Here is a 22,481-nt window from a genome sequence, read left to right as displayed (position 1 = left end):
TCTGTTTGGCTTATTACACTTGAGCTTGGGGCATGAGCAACTTTAACAGTGCATAAATGTGTGATTAAGGGACACCTTCACTTAGAGAAAACCTGTAACAAATTCCAAAGCAATGGCAACAAGTTGCAGTCCAATTCTAATGAGAAATAAAGCACAATTTCTTCAGCACTTTCAGATCAAACCTGAAAGTCTTTCTAGATGACAAAATTCAGTCAAATACAAGAAGCTCAGAACAGAGCAAACTGGAAAAAAACTATGCAGCTTGTTTTATGTAGAAGGTCAGACTAGCTGAGCTTAAGGCTTTTTCTGGTCTCAAACTCTACAAAAAGTACAGTTTAAGTCTGAAGAATGTCATTGTGAGGTCAGACATTTATTGTGTTTCCATGATGTCATGGAAATTTGTTCAGTCTGCAAATTAAAATATATTCTTCCTGGCTGTCAATACTGCAAAACCATTTTAGGTTCTGAAAGTCAAATTCGGTTCTTTTGTTGGAGGTATGATTGATTATCCGATCTAAAATCTGCCTTGAAAGTATATATCGGAGAAACATCATTCTCGTCAGATTATGTCCTCATAATGCCATTGTCTGCACAAATATAAGTAAATGCAGCATTTGGCTCTGTACTTTGAGCTTACTTCACAGTCATCATTCACCCCAGGAGAACTGGTTTTAAGAGTAGGGAGCAAGCAAAACTTAATTTTGGTTCCTGCAAGAGTATATTTGCCTACAAGGACGCCCTGCTGCTCAGTAAGAAATTGCAGTTTTCATGTAGCTAGATTTTCACAGTAGACCTACATACAAAGTTCAATGTGCTGTGTACTTCAGCAAGAGATAATGAAATGGAATACTGTTGAACGAAAGCACAACCTAGTGCATATATGCAGAGTAAAATGTATAAGATACCTTCTAGCACTTCTGCTTCACTCTATCCAAAGTCCCAGATAAGCTGTTTTGTAAAAGTATTCACTTAAAATGCAACCACTCAGAACAGATAAATTATTACTATTTTTTCAACTATAAACAATAATGTCTAAATATCAGACACAGTATTTTAATTTAGATGAGAAATCAGGGCTACTGATTAAGAATAATAGGAACTACCTGAATGGTATTGCTTCAAAAAGCTGATCTAGTACCCAAGAAGACAAAAATTTAAACACCAGGGAAAAGCCTTCTGAATGCCAATGAAATTCTGTCATATTGAGGAATTTTATAGAGCAATGCTAAATAAATTATCCCATGATCATGTACACAAAGGTTCTGTCTTAAGGAAAAAACACACCCACAAACCCACCTGAAAACAAACCTCATCTTATTACACAAAAATAAACCTTTTTCATTTAGTATAAATGGTGTTACGGAATTGTCTTTTTTTCCCCGCAGAGGGTTAACATGAAAAGAGGGAAAAATGGTAAAATATGAAACTTGTTCTTTGGCTTCATCTTTCACATTTCTGTATCATGCTACAGCAGAAACTAATGAACTTGTTCATCTTTGAAAGCCCTTTTGCATGCTTCTTCCTTCACCCTTAACTCTGATCCTTGCAGATCTTCCCTTATGTGTGTTCCAATTTTACTGGTATAATATGTGCACTTTTATTAGTTGTGTTCTGATGATTTCTACTGAGAGATACTTAAAGCTTATACAAGTCAAAAACTATTTTATCACTTCTGAAGAAAACTAATAGGGCAGAGTCACTGAATGATAAGAGAGAGAGACCACTGAATTTATTTAATAATCCATGTCCATTTCACAAAAATGGCCTGTGTAATCCTTTTAAAAATAATAACCTGTTCATTTCAGACCTTGCACAATGCTTCTCTTTGTCCCTTGTAAGTCTCTCAAATGTCTTATTTTAAAGGAATATATAGTACTCCCGGAAGACATTTTCCCATTTCTATTCTCTTCAACTCCTGTGAGCCCTTGTTCTGTGTGATAAGGCAATCTCCTTCGGGATCTGAGCTGTGTAGTTTCGCACCACGAGTGACAAGGACTCAACTTGAATAACTGCTGTGCGCAGGTTGTAATTATGTCAGCTGGAGTGTTGAACAAGGGGACTGATTAATGTGAGCCCCAGCCCAGGCACAGTCCCTATCAAAACCTTCGTGCAGGCCAGCAGTGGGGATGGGTTAAAGCAGAAAGACAAAACATGCTGTATCGTCCATGATAGATGAATTGCTCCAACAGTCTTCAGGCAGATGTTCCAGGACAGTATAATATACAATTACTCTGCCTTATCACCTTCCCAGGGACAATAAAGCTTCCTCCTTCTATAGCTCATGTGAGTGAAGGCAAAATTAGTTTTACTTTTACAACACTGACTCACTTATCATGTTGCCTTGATTGTGCTTTTACAGCTAAAGAAAACATATATTCCACTCTTAAACTAAAAAAAAAAAATCCCCACCAAAAAAACCCCTGCACTCCTCACCTTTTATATAAACCCAAATGATTCCTTTGAATCTATTTTGCGTCACAGTAATACAGTCCTTACAGGGCTAATTCAGTATGATATTCTAGGGAACACAACTAACTTTAGAGCAACTGGACCTATTCATAGGCTTAATGTTATATGTCCGTATACAAAGGTACATTACTGAATCAAGACAGAATGCATAAATGAAAAAATACATAGGTTTTGTTCAAAAGATGCCTACGTGAATAACATGCCCTTCGTGACTATTTTAACTAAGCAGTCATTCTAAAAATATCACAGTACTCTTGTAAAACAATTCTTTGAGAAGTCATTAATCCACATACCTTTTTAAAGGCCACAAAAGTTTACTGTATAACTATTATAAATAATCCAAGTATTTTCCAAAAAGTAAACATAAATTAAGTAAATAATAGAAATTTAGGAAGAAAGCTATATATAAGTATTTGTTTCCTTTTTGTTATCAAATATATACAAATCTTTCTTTTTTGCTGCTGGGATGGAAGTAGCCTGTACGTTCCAGGGCTATTTCCAAGAGTTTACAGAACAGCAGCTTACTAACATGAAGTGAATACCAAGAGAAGAATATAGCTTATAGTATCTTGATATCCTTTCTTTCTAAATATGGGATGGTTACAGATCAAGAGTCTGTGCTTTAAAGAAAAGCATCTAAATAGTTTCACTTGCATTCCAAGATGCATTGCTTCCAGTACAACCCTTTCTTCAGCTATATAAAAATGACACAATCTCAGGAAAAACAAAACAAGAGAAAATGCACCCAGAAATGCATTTACACACACACATATTTGAAGGTTAGGTTTAAAAACAAAGCCAGACTAAAATGGCCACAGCTGATCCCGATGACACTTAAGACTGCACATGTATTTGAAAAATTCTATTTATATGCATTTAGTTCTCGTGAAAGGTATTGGATTACTAGGCCTAGAAATGAGAGATGGGATTTTCTAAGGAGACTATGAGAATTAGGCACTGACATTGCACTTCAGTTGAATGCAAGCTCCCAGCTGTTCAAGCTTCTTTGAGGTTTTAGCCACTAAATAACATCACAGTCTTGGCAATAGTAAGGTTTCACCATAAGGGTACAGGCTTTCCTATACTCCTAAAGTGAAATGCAATCCTATGTTTACGATGCAAAAAATGGTTCCAAGCAAGCTGGTATGTTCTGCTGCACAGCATATTGACTTCAGAGGACATCATGACAGAATGACGTTATGCTACTTGCTGCATGGAGGAACAACAGAAAAATCCATCTTGGCCTCAGAAAAATTACAATCTAAGCACAGAAAGGGATATAATAAGCAGAAAAATAGTCAAATAGAGTAGCAATAGGCTTGGAAGACAGGATATCAGTAAAACAGGGTAGAAATAAGCTTCTGTCTCATTTAGGTGCACTGTTTGGCACAACAGTACTAGAAGGCAACCTAGTTTGTCCTCCACAACCATTCAAATTCTCAATACAATCAGTGGAGTGTCCCGGCTTCAGCTGGGACAGAGTTAATTTTCTTCTTAGTGGCTGGTGCAGCGCTGTGTTTTGGATTTGGTGTGAGAACAATATTGACAGCACATAAAACAGGATGTTTATACTTGTTGCTGGATGATGTTTATACTAAGTCAAGGACTTTTTGGGTTTTGGGCCCTGCCAGCGAGAGGGCTGGAGGGGCACGGGACATTGGGAGGGGGCACAGCCAGGACAGGTGACCCAAATTAGCCAAGGGATATTCCATACCATATGACATCATGCTGAGTATATAAGCTGGGGGAAGACATCTGGCACAATGGCATTTGCCTTCCTGAGCAATTGTCACATGTGATGTAGCCCTGCTCTCCTGGGGATGGCTGAACACCTGCCTGCTGGTGGGGTAGTGAATGAATTCCTTGCTTTGCTTTGCTTGCATGTGCAGCTTTTGCTTTACCTATTAAACTGTTCTTATTTCAACCCTTGAGTTTTACATTCCTTTCCAATTCTCCTCCCCATCCCCCTGGCTGAAAGGGAGTGAGCACATGGCTGCGTGGGGCCTGGCTGCTGGCTGCGGTTAAACCACACCACCATTAGACGTGATGGAGCTCTGCTTTCCTGGAGATGGCTGAACACCCACCTGCCGATGGGAAGTAGTGAATAATTTCCTTGTTTTGCTTTGCTCGTGCATGTGGCTTTTACTTTACTTATTAAACTGTCTTTATCTCAACCCACATGTTTTATCACTTTTACTCTTCTGATTCTCCCCCCTCCATCCCAACACAGGGCAGGTGAGTAAGCAGCTGTGTGGTGCTTGGTTGCTGGCTGGGGTTAAACCACGATATGGAGATAAGAAAGAACTAACGTACATCTCAAGATTTGCTTAAATTGTCTGCTTTATCTAAAGAAAGTGTAAGTAGCCAAGATGAAACATCAGGAGCTCTCATTTGCTCAGGAAAAGGAAAACTCATGTCCCAAACTTTCTAGAAATTAAGGCACTGTTCTAGGAAGTAGAACTCCTGAGTTTTGGGCTACCCTTATTTTGAGAAGGGCTGAATCCTGTTCTCCTGTGTCCCAGGAAACTGTAAGAGGTGGCATTAAATATCTTGCACATATCCTTTCTTCTTGAAACCTTGCCAATGGACAATGAGGAACCATCAGGAGCCAAAAGCAGATCTAATGCCAATTTTCAGAATTGTTCTTCTGTTTTCAGTGATGTTCCCCATATAACTTTCCTAGAAAATCCAGACAGGGTCCCAAAACCCTGTCCTGTGCCCTTTTAGCTCAGAATTCTAAACAACAACTAGAATCAGGCTGCAGGCAGCACTGCCATTATTAATTGAATGAATCCTGACTTGCCAAATATTCAGGCCTCTAATGAATACCGCAAAATACAGGAATAAGATCCTGTTCACCTAAAAGGTGTACCAAGAAGTCTTGAGGCCAAAATACCCATCTCCCCAGCACAAGGAATTCTGAGCACACCTCAGTAATTTCACTTAGTTGTGCAAGAACTTGCAGACTCAGTAGAGAGGGAACTGAAAAATAGAAACTCCTGAAGGAGTAGCTGCTTTTGTATTTAGACAGGGGTTTGGGGCATGATTTAGATCAGGATCCTCTCTGCAAAGCTGAGTGGAAACTAGAGGTATCTGGGTAGTTGATCCCACAACCTACTTGCCCAGTTTAACTTTTTTACTGTTCAGGATACAAAGTCTTGTGAAAGGTGTTGCAAATTCCCTGGCTTTCCATTTCTCTCCTAAGAAGCAAGTACTTCATGACAAGTGGAAAATCGTTGCTTCACTGAGGACGTGGAGGTGATGTGATTAACATCAGGGGGGCCAGGACTTTATCCACTGTCTTTATTTTTGTTTCATAGTTTCGAACCCATAACAGTACACATTATCCCGACAGCGAGAGCTGACTTCCAACTGAGCTGTGGAGCAGACACACTTAGATGGAGAGGGACTTAGTTATAATCCTTCCTGTTACAATAGTCCTGCCATGCTACTGGTGAACTGAATCTAAAAATGGGCCATTCAGAGCAGGCAAAAAAAAAAATTAAAAAAAAAATTCTCCTGATATTATGTTGTACTGTTCTGAGGGAAAAGAAATACGAACATAAAGGAGGAAGCCATGAACAGATGCAGGTGGATAAGAACTCGGAACAAACAAATGCTGTATCTGCTTTTCAGAATACACTTCTGCAACCTAGAGCACTAAGAGAGCAAGTGTCACCCAATACCATATACTCATCTCTCACCTCTTGCACCACCACCAGGCAACAGACAGCAGTTCCCAAAAGCTGCACTCAAAGGCCTTGATTGGGCTGATTTCCCTGATTTGATATTGCTATTTGATAGTAACCACCTGCTTTGCCCTTGCAAGGGCTCAGATTTAGGTCTTCCCTCTCTGGTCTGACACTGACTTGAACAAATCTGGTACAAATTCCTTTATCTTTGAAACCTTTCTTCTACTTGAAAGTATTTTTATTGCTCCTCAAAATGACTACATTTTAGCATGCAAAAATCAATCAGCTAAATACCGTATAAGATGACTGTGCTATAATTTATTAGTGCTGATCAAAATCTTAAAGGCTGTGTAATTAAAATTCAAATTAAAATGTGATGAAAGTCACATTTAGTCACCTAAATGACAAGGCTGAATTCCAAATAGGTACAGAGTGACTGGACCCCATGCGAGATGAGAATTCGTGGATGCTCAGTATCACTAAAAGCATGTAAAAAGAACTTAGTCTTTGTTCAAACTTTGCTTCTTTTCCTCACGTAAATACATCTATCTAGACCTATGCATTATGTCACAGTTCATTAGTAAATGTCCTAAAGAAAACAGAAGAAATGCCAAAGAAATCACTTGTGGAATAATCTCTCCATAATGGGAAGCTTCTTCCTATTCACTGACAAAGAAATGACTGCTCTCATATAAGGGGTAACAAATCAGTTCCAGAAAATCTCTTTTCTAAAGAAAAATATGGATAGCTGGGTGTGCTTTATCCTTAAAAATACCTTTCAAGTTTTAACTTTTAAAATGAACTGTCCTGACAACTTGCAACAAACAGTTAATTTGGGACCCAGAAACATTGATGCATGAGCACTGTACCAACTGAAGCATGGTTTTCTATGGGTTCTTGCCCTGTTCACTAAATCTCTCAACACAGTAGCAACAGCTCCCCAGCGTGTCTTTCAAGATACTCCCATCAGGCAAGAAAAACTAGCTGTGCTGGGTGGTGGGGCTGGAACAATACACTGGATGGTTGTAAGAGAGAGGAATGCATTAAGAGCTTAATTTCGCCTGCCTGTTCCTCACTGATTATTTACACACACACACACGCCCTCCTCTTCTCATCCACCTCTTTCAGGAAACATGTAGGAACTTAAATTATCTTAGCAACTACTACACGGTGTCAGTTTTGACCGAAACTGGCCAACAGCTTAAAAAGTTATTAAAGAGACTGACAGAAGATGGATGGATGGGCTGGTGTAAGTCTCAGAATAAGTTAGGAACATCAGGCTAAAAATCAATCCTCATCAACTGATTTATAAAAATTGCCTTTTTGAACTAAAGACACACCTACTTCCTGAAAAGAAAACAAATTACTAATAGGTTTTTGTATGTTAAAATACTCATAGAAGATATCTCCAAAATTTGCCCTTGGAAATGGTTCTCTGCATTTTACTGAAAGCTTGTTAACAAAACAATGTATAAAGTACATATTTTTCTAATGAAAAGTCATCAAAACTTCATTCATTTTGATAATCACAGTACCTTCTACAACTGTATTAAGTACTGTTTGCCCTGTAGACTGTGCGTGTAAAATTTCAACAGAAATGTTTTGAGGAAGTTCAGCATGGGAAGACATTCCACATGGGATTTCTAGCAGAACAAATTATGTCCTCGACTACAGTTGTTAGAGAGAAACCATAATTATCTTCAACAGGGATTAAAGGAGAGTGCACTGAAGTTACAAATATAAAGCTATAAATACTATATTTTAAGGGGTACCAGTAATATCACAATGAATTACTAGGATTATGTTCAGACAGTTTATGATGTCACTAGAACCACTCGATGTATTTATAGGATTAAAACAGAAATAATTTTACAGTATTCTGAACTGCAGAGTTTCTAGTTGTGTGTTTTTTAAATGATAACATCACTTAAAATATAAAATGATAGCAATGCTGGAGAACATCAGTGTTCCTTTAAAGCATTATTTTAAAATACGCATATATTCTAGGAATCATGGCAAGCTGGGCATTTTGCCTAAGCAGAAGGAAAACCAAACCAAAACAGGACTAGAGGTCAGCTGGCCTGAGGCACAGAGCAACGTGCAGCTGTGCTACCAACCCTGGGAGCACCAGGGAGATCTGGGCAGTCTTTAAGAGTCAAAAATCGCTTTGGAACCCCCTCTTCACTTCAGGAAGAATAATCAATTTGTTCTCAGGCTATGAACAGCAGCAGCTATTTCCTATCCCTCTCAGTTCCCACTATCTCCCTGTTTCAGTTCATTTACAGAAGGAGGTAGAAAATATTGAGGAATGTCTTCACTTCAGTCCCCCAGCTCATGGGTAGGAGGAAGGAGAACAGCATTGCACCAGCTTGTTTCACCTGGCACACTAAGCCCCAGCACGTATAACCTGTGAGGGGAAGATGAGGAGTGCTGTACAGACCTCATCTTTTATCTGAGGATGGAAAACAAGAAACAGTAGCTTTGACTCAAGGCATCCAAGAATGCAGAACAACCTTTTTCATACATATTTTGGACACTGTTTTTTTCCTTTATTTTTTCCATTATTAAAATAATGTATTTAAAAATACAGCATAAAATTCAGGTACATGTAATATGCAACAGCTTAAAGATAAAAGCTAAAAAACCCTAATATAGTAAACAAATTTAATGCTATTACCACCGCTTTTAACATTTTTAATAGATAGAAAGAAAACTGGAAACAGCTCTTGAGATTTTTTTTTTTAAAAAAGTGGTTTAAAAAAAAAAAGATAAAGAGAAAAAAAGAACACTGACAATACCAGTGCTGCACTCCATCACTTGCAATAACAAAACTAAGGGCTTTATGTGCTGGCTTTTACAAAGCAAGTCCCTAAGAAGTCTCAGCAATATCTACATCTGCTATTCAAACCTAAACAGGCCTAGCAAAACCACAAACACCATCCCAATCAGGGACAATATAGTTGTAAGAAGCAACTTAAATTACTTGGACAGCAGGCTCCTTCTAGACTGTCTCTTTGTTAAGGAAATCTCAAGTGAAATACATCCCTAATCCATGACTTCAGAGAATGAAGTACAGTATCATACAACAGAGTCTGCAAAATGGTTTTAGGGAAGGCAAGCTGTTGCATACCAAATGGCCTGTCTTCCCTACACCACATTTTCCTGTGGGGAACACTGTCTTCATGCAGCAGCTCAGGAAAGAAAAAAGGTGACTGATAGTATGGAGAGCTGCAAGGCACATGAAATCTTTGGACAAGCTCTCCTTCTTCCTACCACAGCTTCTACTGGCCAAGCTTAAGCAGCAGCTTGGACCCCATGGGTCCCAGGAACTGAGCTCCCAAATCTCTGATGCCTCTGCCTCCAGAGCAGATTGTCTAGTGTGCTGGAGGTCTTGGAGATGGGCTTTAAGCCTGTAGGGGTTCCCCACCACACTGGTGAGGAGAGTAGCCAGGAGCACGAGCCTCCTAAACCCCAGGTGCTGACTCGTCCCAGAGCCTCATTCATTGTATTGTGGCCCCTGGAAAACACCTTCCAGCCACACCGCAAAGGTGCAGGCCTGGTGGATCAAACCCACAGCTTCCACTTTTGAGGCAGGGAGCCTCATTGTGGAGGCAGAGGCTTTAGTACCTCTGTTCCCAAAATGCCCCAATGTACCGCTCCAGGGGAATTTGGGCAGAAGCTGTCACACAAAGACAACTTTGTTGGAATGTGCAAGCGATGTTATTTAGCTTCAATAAACCAGGAGCCATATTTATCTGGAAAATTGCTCACCAATTCTAATGCATTAGAACTATCTCAGTAGCAAGCTGTTCTCAAACAGAAAAGTTTTTTCTTTCTTTCCTTCCTTTACCTGCTATTCAGCAATTCTTTTCTTTTTCTTATTTTCATCAGTTGTAAAGGGAGAAAACCTTTTCCCTTTTTGTCCTTTGCACTAGGCGACACCTCTTTCTAGAACTTCTTCTGAACTGAATTTGTTTTCTGTCACTTCCCAACATTTTAACCTATTTTCTATGTCACATAGGAAGGAGAAATAGGGAAGATTGTCACAAAGACAGCATTATTACATAAACTTTCTTACATGGTAGTAGCCATATTGCCTGGAGAATAAACCACACGTAATACAGTAGGCTATTGTCCATTAATCTCATCCTGAAGGCCTGCACACCACCAAAATATTTTCAGACTGCTATCAGCCAGGTAGTTAGCAATAATAATAATAATTGCTTGTAGATTTGACCAGCCCCAAAGATAGCTTTGGCTCTTTTATGATGACTGGAATAGGGATTAAAGAGTGGTAAAAGAAACAAACATTTATTTTTTATTCTGTGTTAACAGGTAAGAGCAAAGAAAACATATATAGTCACTTTAGCCTTTTCTTAAACTACTTTTTACCTAAGATGGTCATATGAATCAAGCAATTATGCCAATGACTATTTTTAGATCAAACTATTCCAACAAATGAAAAATTATTTGTAGACATAAAAGATCTTCATTGTACATTTTTATCAGAAGCACTGTAAGAACAGGAAATTGCAAGTCTTTTTTGTTACTAAAAGCTATGTTTAGACCATAGCCTTGCCATTCATCTTAAGGTTAATACTAAGATTTTATTTACTATCAAAATACAACCTACTTAAGATTATTTTAGTTTGAAATATATGCTGGTGTTCCAGATTTATAAACGTTAATTTATTAGATATTAAAAATAAATATAGGTATATTTACTATAACATTTATGCTCCTTAAGAAAGAGGAATAGATAAGACTGTGTTGATTGCATGTGATAGGAAAAAAGAAGTGTGAGGACAGGAAGAAGATAAAATGTCATAAGACAATTAAGACATTAGTTACATTAATCTGTCCACTGCATGAATTGGTCTTATTCATATTTCCTAAACACCAGATATTCAGGTTTTGCATTAAGTGTGTTGGACTCGAATCCAAAAAAAGAGCACCGGTACAGCAGGAGAGAGGCTGCATAAGAAGAAAAGTTTAGGGACAAAGCCCAGACTGAACAGCGAGCAGAAGACACTAACTACTGCAAGAAATCAGGAACCCAAAAATGTTTTTGTAGAACTTAAATCAAAGTGTGAACAAACTGACGGAGTGCTAAGCTAGAGTCCCAACAGGCTGCAACAAAGAGAAACTGTCAGAAGTTAAAACTATATAGATATTTTTACATTGATATCAAGATGACTGCATGTTTCAGTAACATTAAACTCAGTGGTTACCCCTGAAAAATTTAGCATGACATTTAGGCTTAAATACATCATTTAAAAGTTGTCGTTCAAAGGATTCAATCCAAAATGAGGCTAGAAGAGTATTATCAATGCTTGCAATTGCAGCACCGGCTTGAAGATACTTGGGTAGATCCTTAAAGTCCCAAGTCCAGTGTTCAGTATTAGCATTAGAATAACAGATTCTATTATTAGAAAATTAGAATAATTCATTGAATTATAAAGACAACTTTTCATTCCTCTACTTAGAGTGACCACAAGAAAAAAAAAGTGGAAACCAACAATAAATAAATAAATAGAAATAAGGAAGAAAAAACAAAACAAAAAAATGCTTGAGTTACCAACATTCATGGAATTATTGATGGATTTCCATATAATAAGGAGTAAGTATTATCCATTAAAATAAATAAAAATCCATAGTACCCTTCTATGAAGTACAGTGCATTTACTATGCTATTAGTTAAGAATATGGAAAAGATTTTACAAAGTGATGATACTATTGCATACTGTGCAAAAGCCTCTTAACAGGGCAATCTCCTTGTGGACCCTAGTCATTAAGTTTACATACACCAATATGTTTGTTTGTGCACGTACTTATGTGTCTCTTTTTAAGAAACAATCATGTTTTCTAATAAGCATACGTTCTCTTAAGTAGTCCATGCAGTGACTTGGCATCTGACAGGAAGGACAGAGAGAACTATGAGAGAGGGAGATAAGTTCTGTATGCTGCTGCCACCACAATTCTCAAAAATTGCAGAGACTGGATTTCTGTCAGTGCAGAGAGAATAAACATCTCCCAGCAAGGGCCATATCACTGTGTGCTCTCTGGTTCTACAAGTTTCTGAACGTTAGGAACTACCTGTGGAGTCAAGTCTCTTGGTTAATGTGACAGCTGATCCATATTTTGCACTATCTCATTGCATATTTTTAAGATGAGTTTACCATATGAACTATTTGCTATAACAGGTGAAATAATAATAAGTTTTATTAAGCAACAGAAACAACATAAAGAGAATAATACTAACCCTTTTGTATGCCATGTATTCACTGGAACGATTAAAGTGTTTCAGATTATTTTTCTTTTATAGACTAAAATACTACAGCATAATTTATTCCAGATTAATAGAAATATTAGCGAATATTTTGTCTGAATGTTTATTAAAAACTAAGAGCTGAATAATATTCTGAGGAGTTTGCATCTGGGAACTATGCCCATGCACTGACAAAATATCTCTCCAAACTTCTATCTTCATTTGTTTATAATTCTGCTAGCACAAGACACCGGATATCCTCAGCTCCTGCTGCTGGTCACAACAGAAGCTCAAGTGCTTCCTGAAAGCCCAGTTTGCTTTATCACATGCATACATTATTGTACTTAGCAATTTCTTATTAGTACAAAGTATATGCACTTTCTTTAGTAATTCTGCCTTTGTGATATATATAAAGAAGTGGTTTTCCATAGTGCAGTGGTGCTTGTCTCTTGGAGTCCCCATCAGCCTAATGTTCCATACAGTTGTATAACCTAGTTATTTCCTATACAAGCATATTAAATTTCACTGGTTACCAAGAGCGTATGAATGTCAACATTTTAATGATAAATACACTGTTTTATCATTTTATGTAGAAGTTGCCTTAACAGGCTTTCAGTTTTGCTGTGAATAAGTACATATTGTTACCTCAGCATTTAAAGTAGTCCCTAGTTATTCTTGATATAGGGAATAGTGCACAGCTGATGCAATCATACCAAGACAACTAAAGGTTATTAAATTCACCAAAATAAACAGAGAGAAAACACTTACTTTGCACATTCTTATGACTTAGGTGCAAATCCTGGAGCGTATTATAAACTGGTCTTTACAACCTATGAACAGATACTATAAGTCAGAGGGAAATAGGAACTCCCTAGGGATGCTGTCCAAAAAAAGAAAAGTAGCCCCTGTGGAGTCACTCCCCCTAAGTCATGCTGCTGCTGCTGCTGAAAATATGCAATGAATCCTTCTGCAGTTGGAATTTCAGATGCCATAATCCCTTACAGAATGTTGTCTAATTATTTTATTATGCATAATAAATGTAAAATATTTATTTTAGTTTACATAATTATATTAAAAATGTATGCCATTTATTCTCAGTCTTTTAAGACATCCTTCACAAGTCATATACTTTATAGAAAGGTGCATTTAAGGAATTAATGCTGTTTTACTGGCCTGGCTGTTTGTTTTATACAACTTCTAAACCCTCTTATCTACAGCTGTGGAACATCACCAATCCCCTGGGATGCTGCCCTCCATTCCCTCCTTCCCCTCACCACCATGAGTACTCTATGGAAAATGAACCACACAGTGGAATCACAAAGAAATTAATTTTGTTTAATTAAAGCACAGGGATGGCACAAAGTACATTAGCATTACACCTGTCCCACACCCTCACAGTCAAAATTGTAGCAATACTGTTTCTGTATCACAAAACTATGCCAGTGCTCATTCTGAGCCCTGAACTCCAACAAATTTGACTTTGTGAGAAAAATGGGGCTCTGCCTTTCACCCCCACACCACAAAACAATGTAATACAGACCCATACCCCTCACATACACCATGAACATAAATTATCACTTGCCTGAGAAGCTGTGATACTTACATGGACAGTCAGTACGAATGGGAGTTAATTTAAAGCCTAACATACAACTAAAATGAGATTCCTAATACTTTACTTTAGACACATGCACAAAACCAGTTCAGTTTTTGAAATGCTGTATATCTGCATCTTTCATTGACATCATCAGGCACGGGAGTTTAGCACTTCTGAAATCAGGTTAAATTCAGGTGCCTAAATATGTTGCAGGTTTAGAAAATCTGGCCGCAGACTATACAACCAACAGATTTCGGAATCAGTTGAAGTTCACGGATATTGTTCAGTTTCAGGATGTTATACAGCTCTTCACTATTTAAATGCAAACAGTATTGTTGTCAGTATAACTGTAGGACTGTGTAATCTGAAAAGTTCAGCCACATAACACGTCTTTTTTCTATGACTAAAAAATTACTGCATATGTAATAGTGGTATAGGGCCCTATGAGACCAATTCCCTATTATAAAATTAAGTTGAACATTAATTCAGAGTGAATGAATATTTTTGTATGACAAAGCACACTGACTTAAGAACAGAGACATGCTGTGTGATTTGAAAAAGTAAATCCAAAGGAAAATTGTGCATATTTTTATCTAAATATGGCAAACCTAAATTGAAACCACAAATATAAGAAAAATATAACCAAAACATTTATCAAGCATGTTTTTATATTTACAAATATATGTTATCTTTTTCTTCCTTCAAAAAGAATTAATTTTAAAAAACAGACTGAAAATATAATTTCTGTTTATAATTGTTAGTAGAGGTCACATACTGCTACATAGAAAAGCAGATGTTAATTTCTTTGTTATGAATATACAAAAGATTTAGACAAAAATATCAAGTGGTCACAGTACAAAAAGTAGAGAAGAAAGGTAACATTTTTGCAAGAATGTTTAGGTATGATCATAAACATAGATAACAAAAGCAACTTGGTAAAATAAAATTAGCAAAATCTCCCATTTTCCTTTTGGGACTATGCGTACTATTGGGTATATACAATTTGTGAGCTAAAAATGCTAGATTAGTTTATTATTCACTTCAGAAAGCCACATCCATTTATGCCTTTTCCTAAGTAAGAAAATGATTTCTCATGTTGTGGGTTATATAGGGAATAAATTCCCTTTTCTCTTCTATGCAGCCAAAATAAATCTTTTTCCTGTAGTACCTTACAGACTATTTCACTTCAGTTTTTGCTGCTAAGCAAAAAAACCACCCGAACAACCAACCAAAAACCCACCACCACCAAAAAACCCCAGCCACCAAACAAACACTCCAAACACCCACTCCACCCCCCCAGAAAAAAAAACCAAACCAAAGACAAACCCCACAAACCCTAAGATTTTTAGATGCATGTCCAGTCACAGGTGATCCAGATTTGCCTAACAGTTCCTAAACTCAGGTTAGTTTACTTTAATAGCCTTTCTTCCTTTACTCCTAGCCAGGGTTAGCTAGCCTTTCACTCACTAGACTGGCAAGAGCTTTTGCAGGATGATTGTTCACAATTTCCTCCCAAGGAATTGAAAAGCTTGAAATCAGAAATCTCTAAGAACCCTGTGAGCACTGATGAGCTGAACAGGAATAATTAAATTACCTTGTATTTAGACACTCTTTTAATTCAAGTGTCTCAAACTACTTTATAAAATAGAGAGATCACTTCACCTATCAATGAAAGGAGATTTTGTGGTAGCACTAACAATACTCTTCTCCAATCCGTACACAAAATGAGAAATATTCACCTTGCTGAAACTACAAGGGTCATTAAAGAGTCTGCAGTTGCCAAGCAACACTAAACAGCAACATCCAAAACAGTCCAGATGAACTTAAGAGTGCTGGGACTGAGTTGAAAGCATCACGATGAGAACTCATCCACTAGACATGGCAGCAAATTTTATTAAAATCTGCTGACCTACCGGTATCTTGATTTTATGTTTTCTGTAGGCGATGCTCGCAAAAGTACACACTGTCTGCTGAACTGGTGCACAGGACACTATTAACAGAGTTGCTAATATATTTCCACAAAAAGAGGTAGCACTGGGTGAGTTGACAAGGAGGCAACATGATTCCCTTAAAATTATATTTTAAAACAAAAAAAAAAAAAAAGAGAAAAAAAAAAAGGTGAGAGGGGTGGATAAAGAGCAAAAAAAATACTTGCCAACAAGTCTGGCTAATATCCCAGGACTATGGAAACTGGCAAGCACAAATAGGACTGCTGGGCTAATAAATACAGCAACCCCTCTACCAACTCCTCTGCAGCTACAGAGTGCCTCGCTGCCTCTATGAACTTGCAGCAGCAGCAACAGTGCTCTGATTCCTGCATCCCTGCCAGATGGTTTTCAGCTGAGCTCAGAACAAATTTCCTGCAGAATCAAAGCTTCATCAGCTGGTATCTGTAGAGATCAGCCTCCAAAGATTAGGTCAAAATTGGCCTGTAAGGGATGGAAACTAACATTCCATTACCATGAAACATTTATTTTTCAATAATATAGAGGCAGGGAATGCTCAAAAATTTCTTGTTAATCCTGATAAAATTAAAGTTATGCTTGCTTCTTCTCTAATAACCTCCAATACAATAAATTACCAGCAAAAAAAATGGCATTTCTATCCCATACAGAAAACTGTCCATCCAAAGAAAAATGATCTCCCATCTTTTCACTAAACAGAGCATTAAAGTTACACATTTTGTCATACTGAGTGAGGGAATTACATCCACTCATCGCATGTGTGTAACAGGCCCCAAACTGCAAACTAATTCACATCTACAGTGTTCCCCCTCCCTAGGGTCTTCAGGCCAGGAACTCAAACCCACTGTAACCCACCTCTCACTACTTAGTTCTTTAATAAGAATATTCCTTCCAATTGGGATAGTTCATTACAGTGGATGCCCACAAGATTAAGCCTCCTCAAACATGTAGCATCAAACATAGCACACTATTGCTTGTATGCTCTCACTTGACTCAACACAGGCCTTTTAAAACAACCACTCTGCAAACACAAACCCATCTTTCTTTCTTAGGTGACTTACTGAAGCTGACAGAAACATTTAAGAAAAGAATAGAAAAAGAAAAGAAAAGAGGAAGAAAAGAGGAAAAAAAAAAAAAAGAAAAGAAGTGAAGCAGGGGGACCCTTAAGGTAGCAGCACAGAAATGGAAGCCCCCACCCCACTGAGGTTATCAAATTCAGTTCTCTGCAGTTCTAGACATTGATTTAATGGGTGCTCAATACAGAAGAGTTCACACATTTGCTCCACATACACAAAGCAATGCAACAATTTTTTTTTGTACAGATACTGCACGATCACTGCAGAAGCCTTCTGTACAGAAGCTTTCTGTAAAGCAGCTCATAAATAGCATGAAACCAGGTATTTTGAGAGCAGCTAGGCTTTGTTTTATAATCTTGTTTTAGGAAACTACATTAAAACTTATACTAAAAGAACATTACAGTTGTATGCTCAGCATTAAAAGAAAATATAAAACACTATAGTGGTATAATCAAATGTTTAACTTTCTCTTGCATGCATGCATCACAGCACATGCATCTAATTACATAATCATATGCCATTTATCAAATATAATACTGATTTTTAAAAAACATTTTGCACATCAACTCTTGAAAATTGCTCATTAATAACTTCTGTGAATTCCTTTATAGTACATACAGAGTAGCCACCTCACTGCAAGGTATTAAAAGTATTCAAGAGTGTAGAAGCATGTTTAAGAAGAGCAAAGAACCATTTAAGAAGCATTATGAGATCATTTAATAAGTAGTCTATAATGAACCAAAGACACATGGGGTGAGCACCAGAAGTAATCTCAACTGTCCATGCATGAGATTTTTGAGAATTTAATCTATAGCCCTAAAAGGATGGGTTTTAGTGGTGCAACATGGGAGGCCTTGCCACGCAACAAACCCTACAGCCAACTCTCATCCAAACACCCTGGCTGGCAAGGAGAAGGAAAACTGGAGCAGAAAAACAAGACTCTGCAGCACCGTAACTAGCTCCAGTTGCTTCCCCCTCTAATAAGTGTCTGGTGAGTATTTAGGCTGCTAAGCCTTTTAGGAGACTTTTCCTTTCTTGGTGAAATGGTTGCAAGTCAACCGAGAAAAATTTCAAAACTGCAACTGATTTGAAAAGGCAATGCAGATAAGCAGCCTCACCATGGAGAGTTCTAACAGACACTAGAGCAGCTGTGAAACAAACACTCAACATAAGCACTGCAGTGTTACGACCAAAAGGTTTCCCATCATTTGTTTTTCTTTATAAAGTAATATCTAAATACTGAAGACCAAGTTTTTAAATTTAGCTCCTAATTTAATATGCAATTACTGCTTCCCTGATGGTGTTTTAATGGCAATATATTTTTACTGGTGACTTTAAATGAACCTCATCTGATCACCTTAACCCTTCTCTCATCATGCTTTAGTTAATGACTCATTACCTGTAGTCACACCAGGGACATCTGTAAGGCTTTTCTCCAGTATGGACACGCTTATGTCGTGTCAGATGTGATTGTGTTGTGGAAGCGAAGTTACACTCATCACATTTGAATGGCTTCTCTCCTAGAAGGTGACAAAGGAAGACAGGCATTATTGGTTTTCATCATCAGAAAGGGAAGACAAGTCTAGATTTCTGGCATCTCCCTTGAGACAGATTTTAGTCCAGTACATCTAACAACCACAAATACAAAATAACTTTCCAAATACAATGTATTAACTGAAAAATACTATTACTATGACAAATACACATCTATTAGTAGTCAGCTGATTTCCCACGTGTTGTTACACAGCAGCAAAAAGGAGGTGAAAGAAATACACTGAAATGGCAATCATGTTACTGGTCCTTATTTCATAAAAATATCATCAGGTGACAGGTATTCCTCTCACCCTATACCTTCTGTTGAAGCTTGAACCCTGAAAGCAACACTGTTAAGAGTCAGAAGGTGAAAAATCAGTCTGAAGCTTGTATTTAGTGCTTCTCAGAAAGGATCATCTCCAGGAAGAAACTTTGTTTTTGTCTCTGGTTCTGGATTTTTCATCTTATCCGTGAAACAACACACATAAACCAGAACTGAGAATATGAACCAGAACTCAGTGCTCCATTCCCCCTCTCTTGCCTGCTACCCTTCTGCCTTTGTAAATCTTTTCTGAACAGTGGGCCAATTTCAGCAGAAGAACTTGAAAGTTTAATGGAAAAACCCCCCCACAAACCACCAAAACTAGAGTAGGGCAACAATTTTTTCAGAAGACTAAAATTCAGTCTCTGCTGAACATGCAACTGCAGTGAAAATTTCTAAAGATGAAGAGGAAAAAAAAATCTCTAGCTTATAAGTTATTATGTGAAAAGAGTACTTGTCCTTCCAGTGGAGGGGTCACAGAATCACAGAAAGGTCAGGGCTGGAATGGACCTCTGGAGATCACCTAGTCCAACCCCCTGCTAAAGCAGGTTCACCCAGAGCAGCTCGCACAGGATCATGTCCAGGCAGGTTATGAGTGTCTCCAGAGAAGGAACCATTCAAAGGGCCCACCCCACACCAAAACAAAAACCCTTGACAGGTACACATACTGCGATGCCTAGCTAAGACACTGGCATTCCATTTTTCCAACTGTTCACTGCAGAAATATTCTGTGTGGCTTACCATGTAACTACCATGCATGTAATTACCATTTAGGGAGGAAACAGGTTTCTTTTTGTATGCAGAAGACAAAAGGCAGCTCCTAACTGAGGTGATCTTGACTGCGTTGTGCAAGCCTTCAGAAGTATTTATCCTAAAGACTACATAAGGAATGAACATCCCTAACTTAAGAAGTTTGCATAAAACTGCCAGGGATGGACACCTACTTTGTAGACTGTTCAGAGGTCTAGAATAGGCAGTTTCAAAATTGAACCCTAAGCCTCTTAGCAGGTACAATTTGCAGTTTTTCAGACTGACAGGAGACACATCACCAGCAGAAGACACATCACTAGCAAAGGACCATGTCTCCAAGCTGGATTTTTCAAGCCTGCTTAATGCATGAAACACTCAAAAGACCTCCAAAGAGACTTCACTAGAATTCTCAGAAGAGAGAGAAATCTGCATTTTTCACTCTTGGAGACTGTTGGGGTTTTTTTCCTCCCAAAGTAAAAAGAAACGCAAGGTCCTTGGGCCTGAAAAGGCTGTAACACTGTTCAGAAAGACAACGGAGCAGCTTCTGAAAGCTCCATAAAGAGTTGGAATAATGGCTTTTAGCAGCTGCTGGAGAGAATACCCGCCACTATTTTTCATTTATTGTTTCATGGGACAAGGAAAGGTGAAGGGGCAGGACACAATGCAGAAGCCTCTATGCTGGACAAATTGAGACTGCTAGAAAGTATGTCTTTCCTGCCTCAAATGGGGTTTTCTTGTCAGGCACTGACTCTCTGCTCTGGAGAAGCTGATTCTTCCGGCAGCTTGAATGGTACTGGCTGCTGCTTCAATTAAACTCTCTAGGAGGCCATAGACTCCCTAGCAACGTAACCTGTTCTTGAACTGAAGGTTTCCCGTGCCTGATTTATTTTATCTTCTAGTATTAAAGAAGATAGCAACGTTTTCAAGCCTAAGTAGTAAAGCCACAGGTATTTTAGATAACATACATACTTATTTTAACTGCTTTCATTTAAAATGCATTAGAACCTTGCTAACTTGCGCCCTTGTAAGAAAGGCAGATCCGAACTGAAAGGAGATTTTTAGTTTGCCATTCAGGGGAGGATGGATCAGGTAAAGGTCTGCTGCTGTGCTGCGGCAGGGCCAGCGGGGCTGACAGACGAGTGAGGGCCAGTGGAAGCCAGGAGGGCTTGCAAATTCCATCATGACCAGAAGAAAATTGATAAACATTGTCCACTGCTCCAAGAAGTTTCTCCTTAGGAAATCCTTGTGGCTAACTGCTCCTGTCAAGTGGACTATGTGTAAATCTCACTTGACGGTAAATACATTACAGCAGCACCACACAACAAAAGCCAACTAAACTGGGAGGAAAAAAGACTGCCTAGCATGGCCTGTAATTCTTAGCAGCTGCACATGGGCAGAAGTGTTTATTTTTATGGAAAAGGAACCAGGTTGATAAGTACAGTTGAAAAAATCTAAAAGAAGACTAGACATTTATTTGAGTTGGGGGGTGTTGAAGAGTATATTAGCTGTAGCAGCAGTACTTTTATGTATTTGTTTATTTATTTAAGATTTCCACAGACCTATTCATTTAAGTATTTTTGTCTTCCTTATCTTTGGGCCAGAATGCTCTTTATCAGCCTTTGTGTCCCAGTCTTCCTTCCCCCTGTGCCGCTCCCAACCATTTCAGGCAATAAACTTAATTTTGTTTTTATATGGGCTGCCATTAAATATTCCAGGACGATTCACCCTCACCCCCAGTCAAGGATCTAATTAAACCAAGAATAAAGTAACACAAATCAAAAAAGCAATGCTGACAGTTTTTTTAAAACACTAGGTAATAACTATAAAATAGTGTATCCAAAAATGTGTGAGTAAGGACAAAGTCGGTGTATTTAAAGATTAATAAAGGTAACCCACAGCAGCCCCCCCACCCCCACCCCTTACCATCACAGAAGACTTGACTGTGCCTTATAACTTTTTAAATAACAAACTGCACGAAAAAGGACAGCTGTCCCCAAATGACCCCATGGTTAACAAGCTCTGTGGAGGGGAGAAAAGTAAGGACCCCCCGTCTTTGGTGGTTTTTATTTTGTTTTTAACACAGGCACTTTCAAAAAGCTATGTTTCCAAACCACAGGATCACAAAAGAAAAAATGGCTTTGCTTTTTTGACAATACTGCATCTGCAAGCAACTTCTGAAGTGCATCAGTTAAGTCACCTAATTTTAGCTCCAACAATCAAAGTTTGGGAAAGCAACTGATAAAATGGTCAGATCATGGGGAGCACCAGTCTGTACAAAAGCAGTTATTAAGCCTGCTGCTAACCAGTTAGCCTTGTCAGCTCTACCCATTCTGCTTTTCCTAAACCATCATGACAAAGGCTTTCTCTTTCTCTTGCCTCTCCAAATTCTGCACTGACTTCTTTTAGCATCTATCTTAGCTTGCCTCACTCCCAAAATACAGCTTTTTCTCTTTCCTTCTTCCTCTTTTCTCTGATTTTCTCTCTTTTGAATTCTCGGTCTTTGATGATGAGATTTTTAGGACACAGAGCATACCTTAGTGCAATCATGAATTTCTTTGTGCAATTATATACTTAATGTGTACTTTTTAAAGGAAAAATTAAATGACACAATAACAAAAAGTGTAAGTCTGGTAGTAGATGTTGATTTGTGAAGTGAATTTTTTGTTTATAATCATGACTGTCCAGATTATTTCTATCTATAGACTATATACGGCATTTATATGTGTGTGCTACTGAGGATCCAGCTTTCACATACGTGAAGAAAAAATAAAATCAAATGGTGCCTTCGATTTTGAAGTCTTGAGCAACTAATC

The 22,481-nt window shown here is 38.1% G+C and overlaps 1 protein-coding gene across 1 annotated transcript in view; it reads right to left on the bottom strand.

Moving 5' to 3' along the window:
• Positions 1 to 22,481, bottom strand: part of ZNF407 (zinc finger protein 407) — a 344,394-nt gene that overhangs the window by 111,294 nt on the left and 210,619 nt on the right. The window contains exon 7 of the mRNA XM_056330335.1: positions 18,463 to 18,583. Within this exon, the coding sequence (XP_056186310.1) occupies positions 18,463 to 18,583 (121 nt within the window). The remainder of the gene's footprint in view (positions 1 to 18,462; positions 18,584 to 22,481) is intronic.

Source organism: Falco biarmicus, chromosome 3 (genome assembly GCF_023638135.1).
Source record: "Falco biarmicus isolate bFalBia1 chromosome 3, bFalBia1.pri, whole genome shotgun sequence".
Lineage (NCBI taxonomy): Eukaryota > Metazoa > Chordata > Aves > Falconiformes > Falconidae > Falco > Falco biarmicus.
Note: the sequence above shows the minus strand (reverse complement) of the source record. Positions and strands in the feature narration are given on the sequence as shown.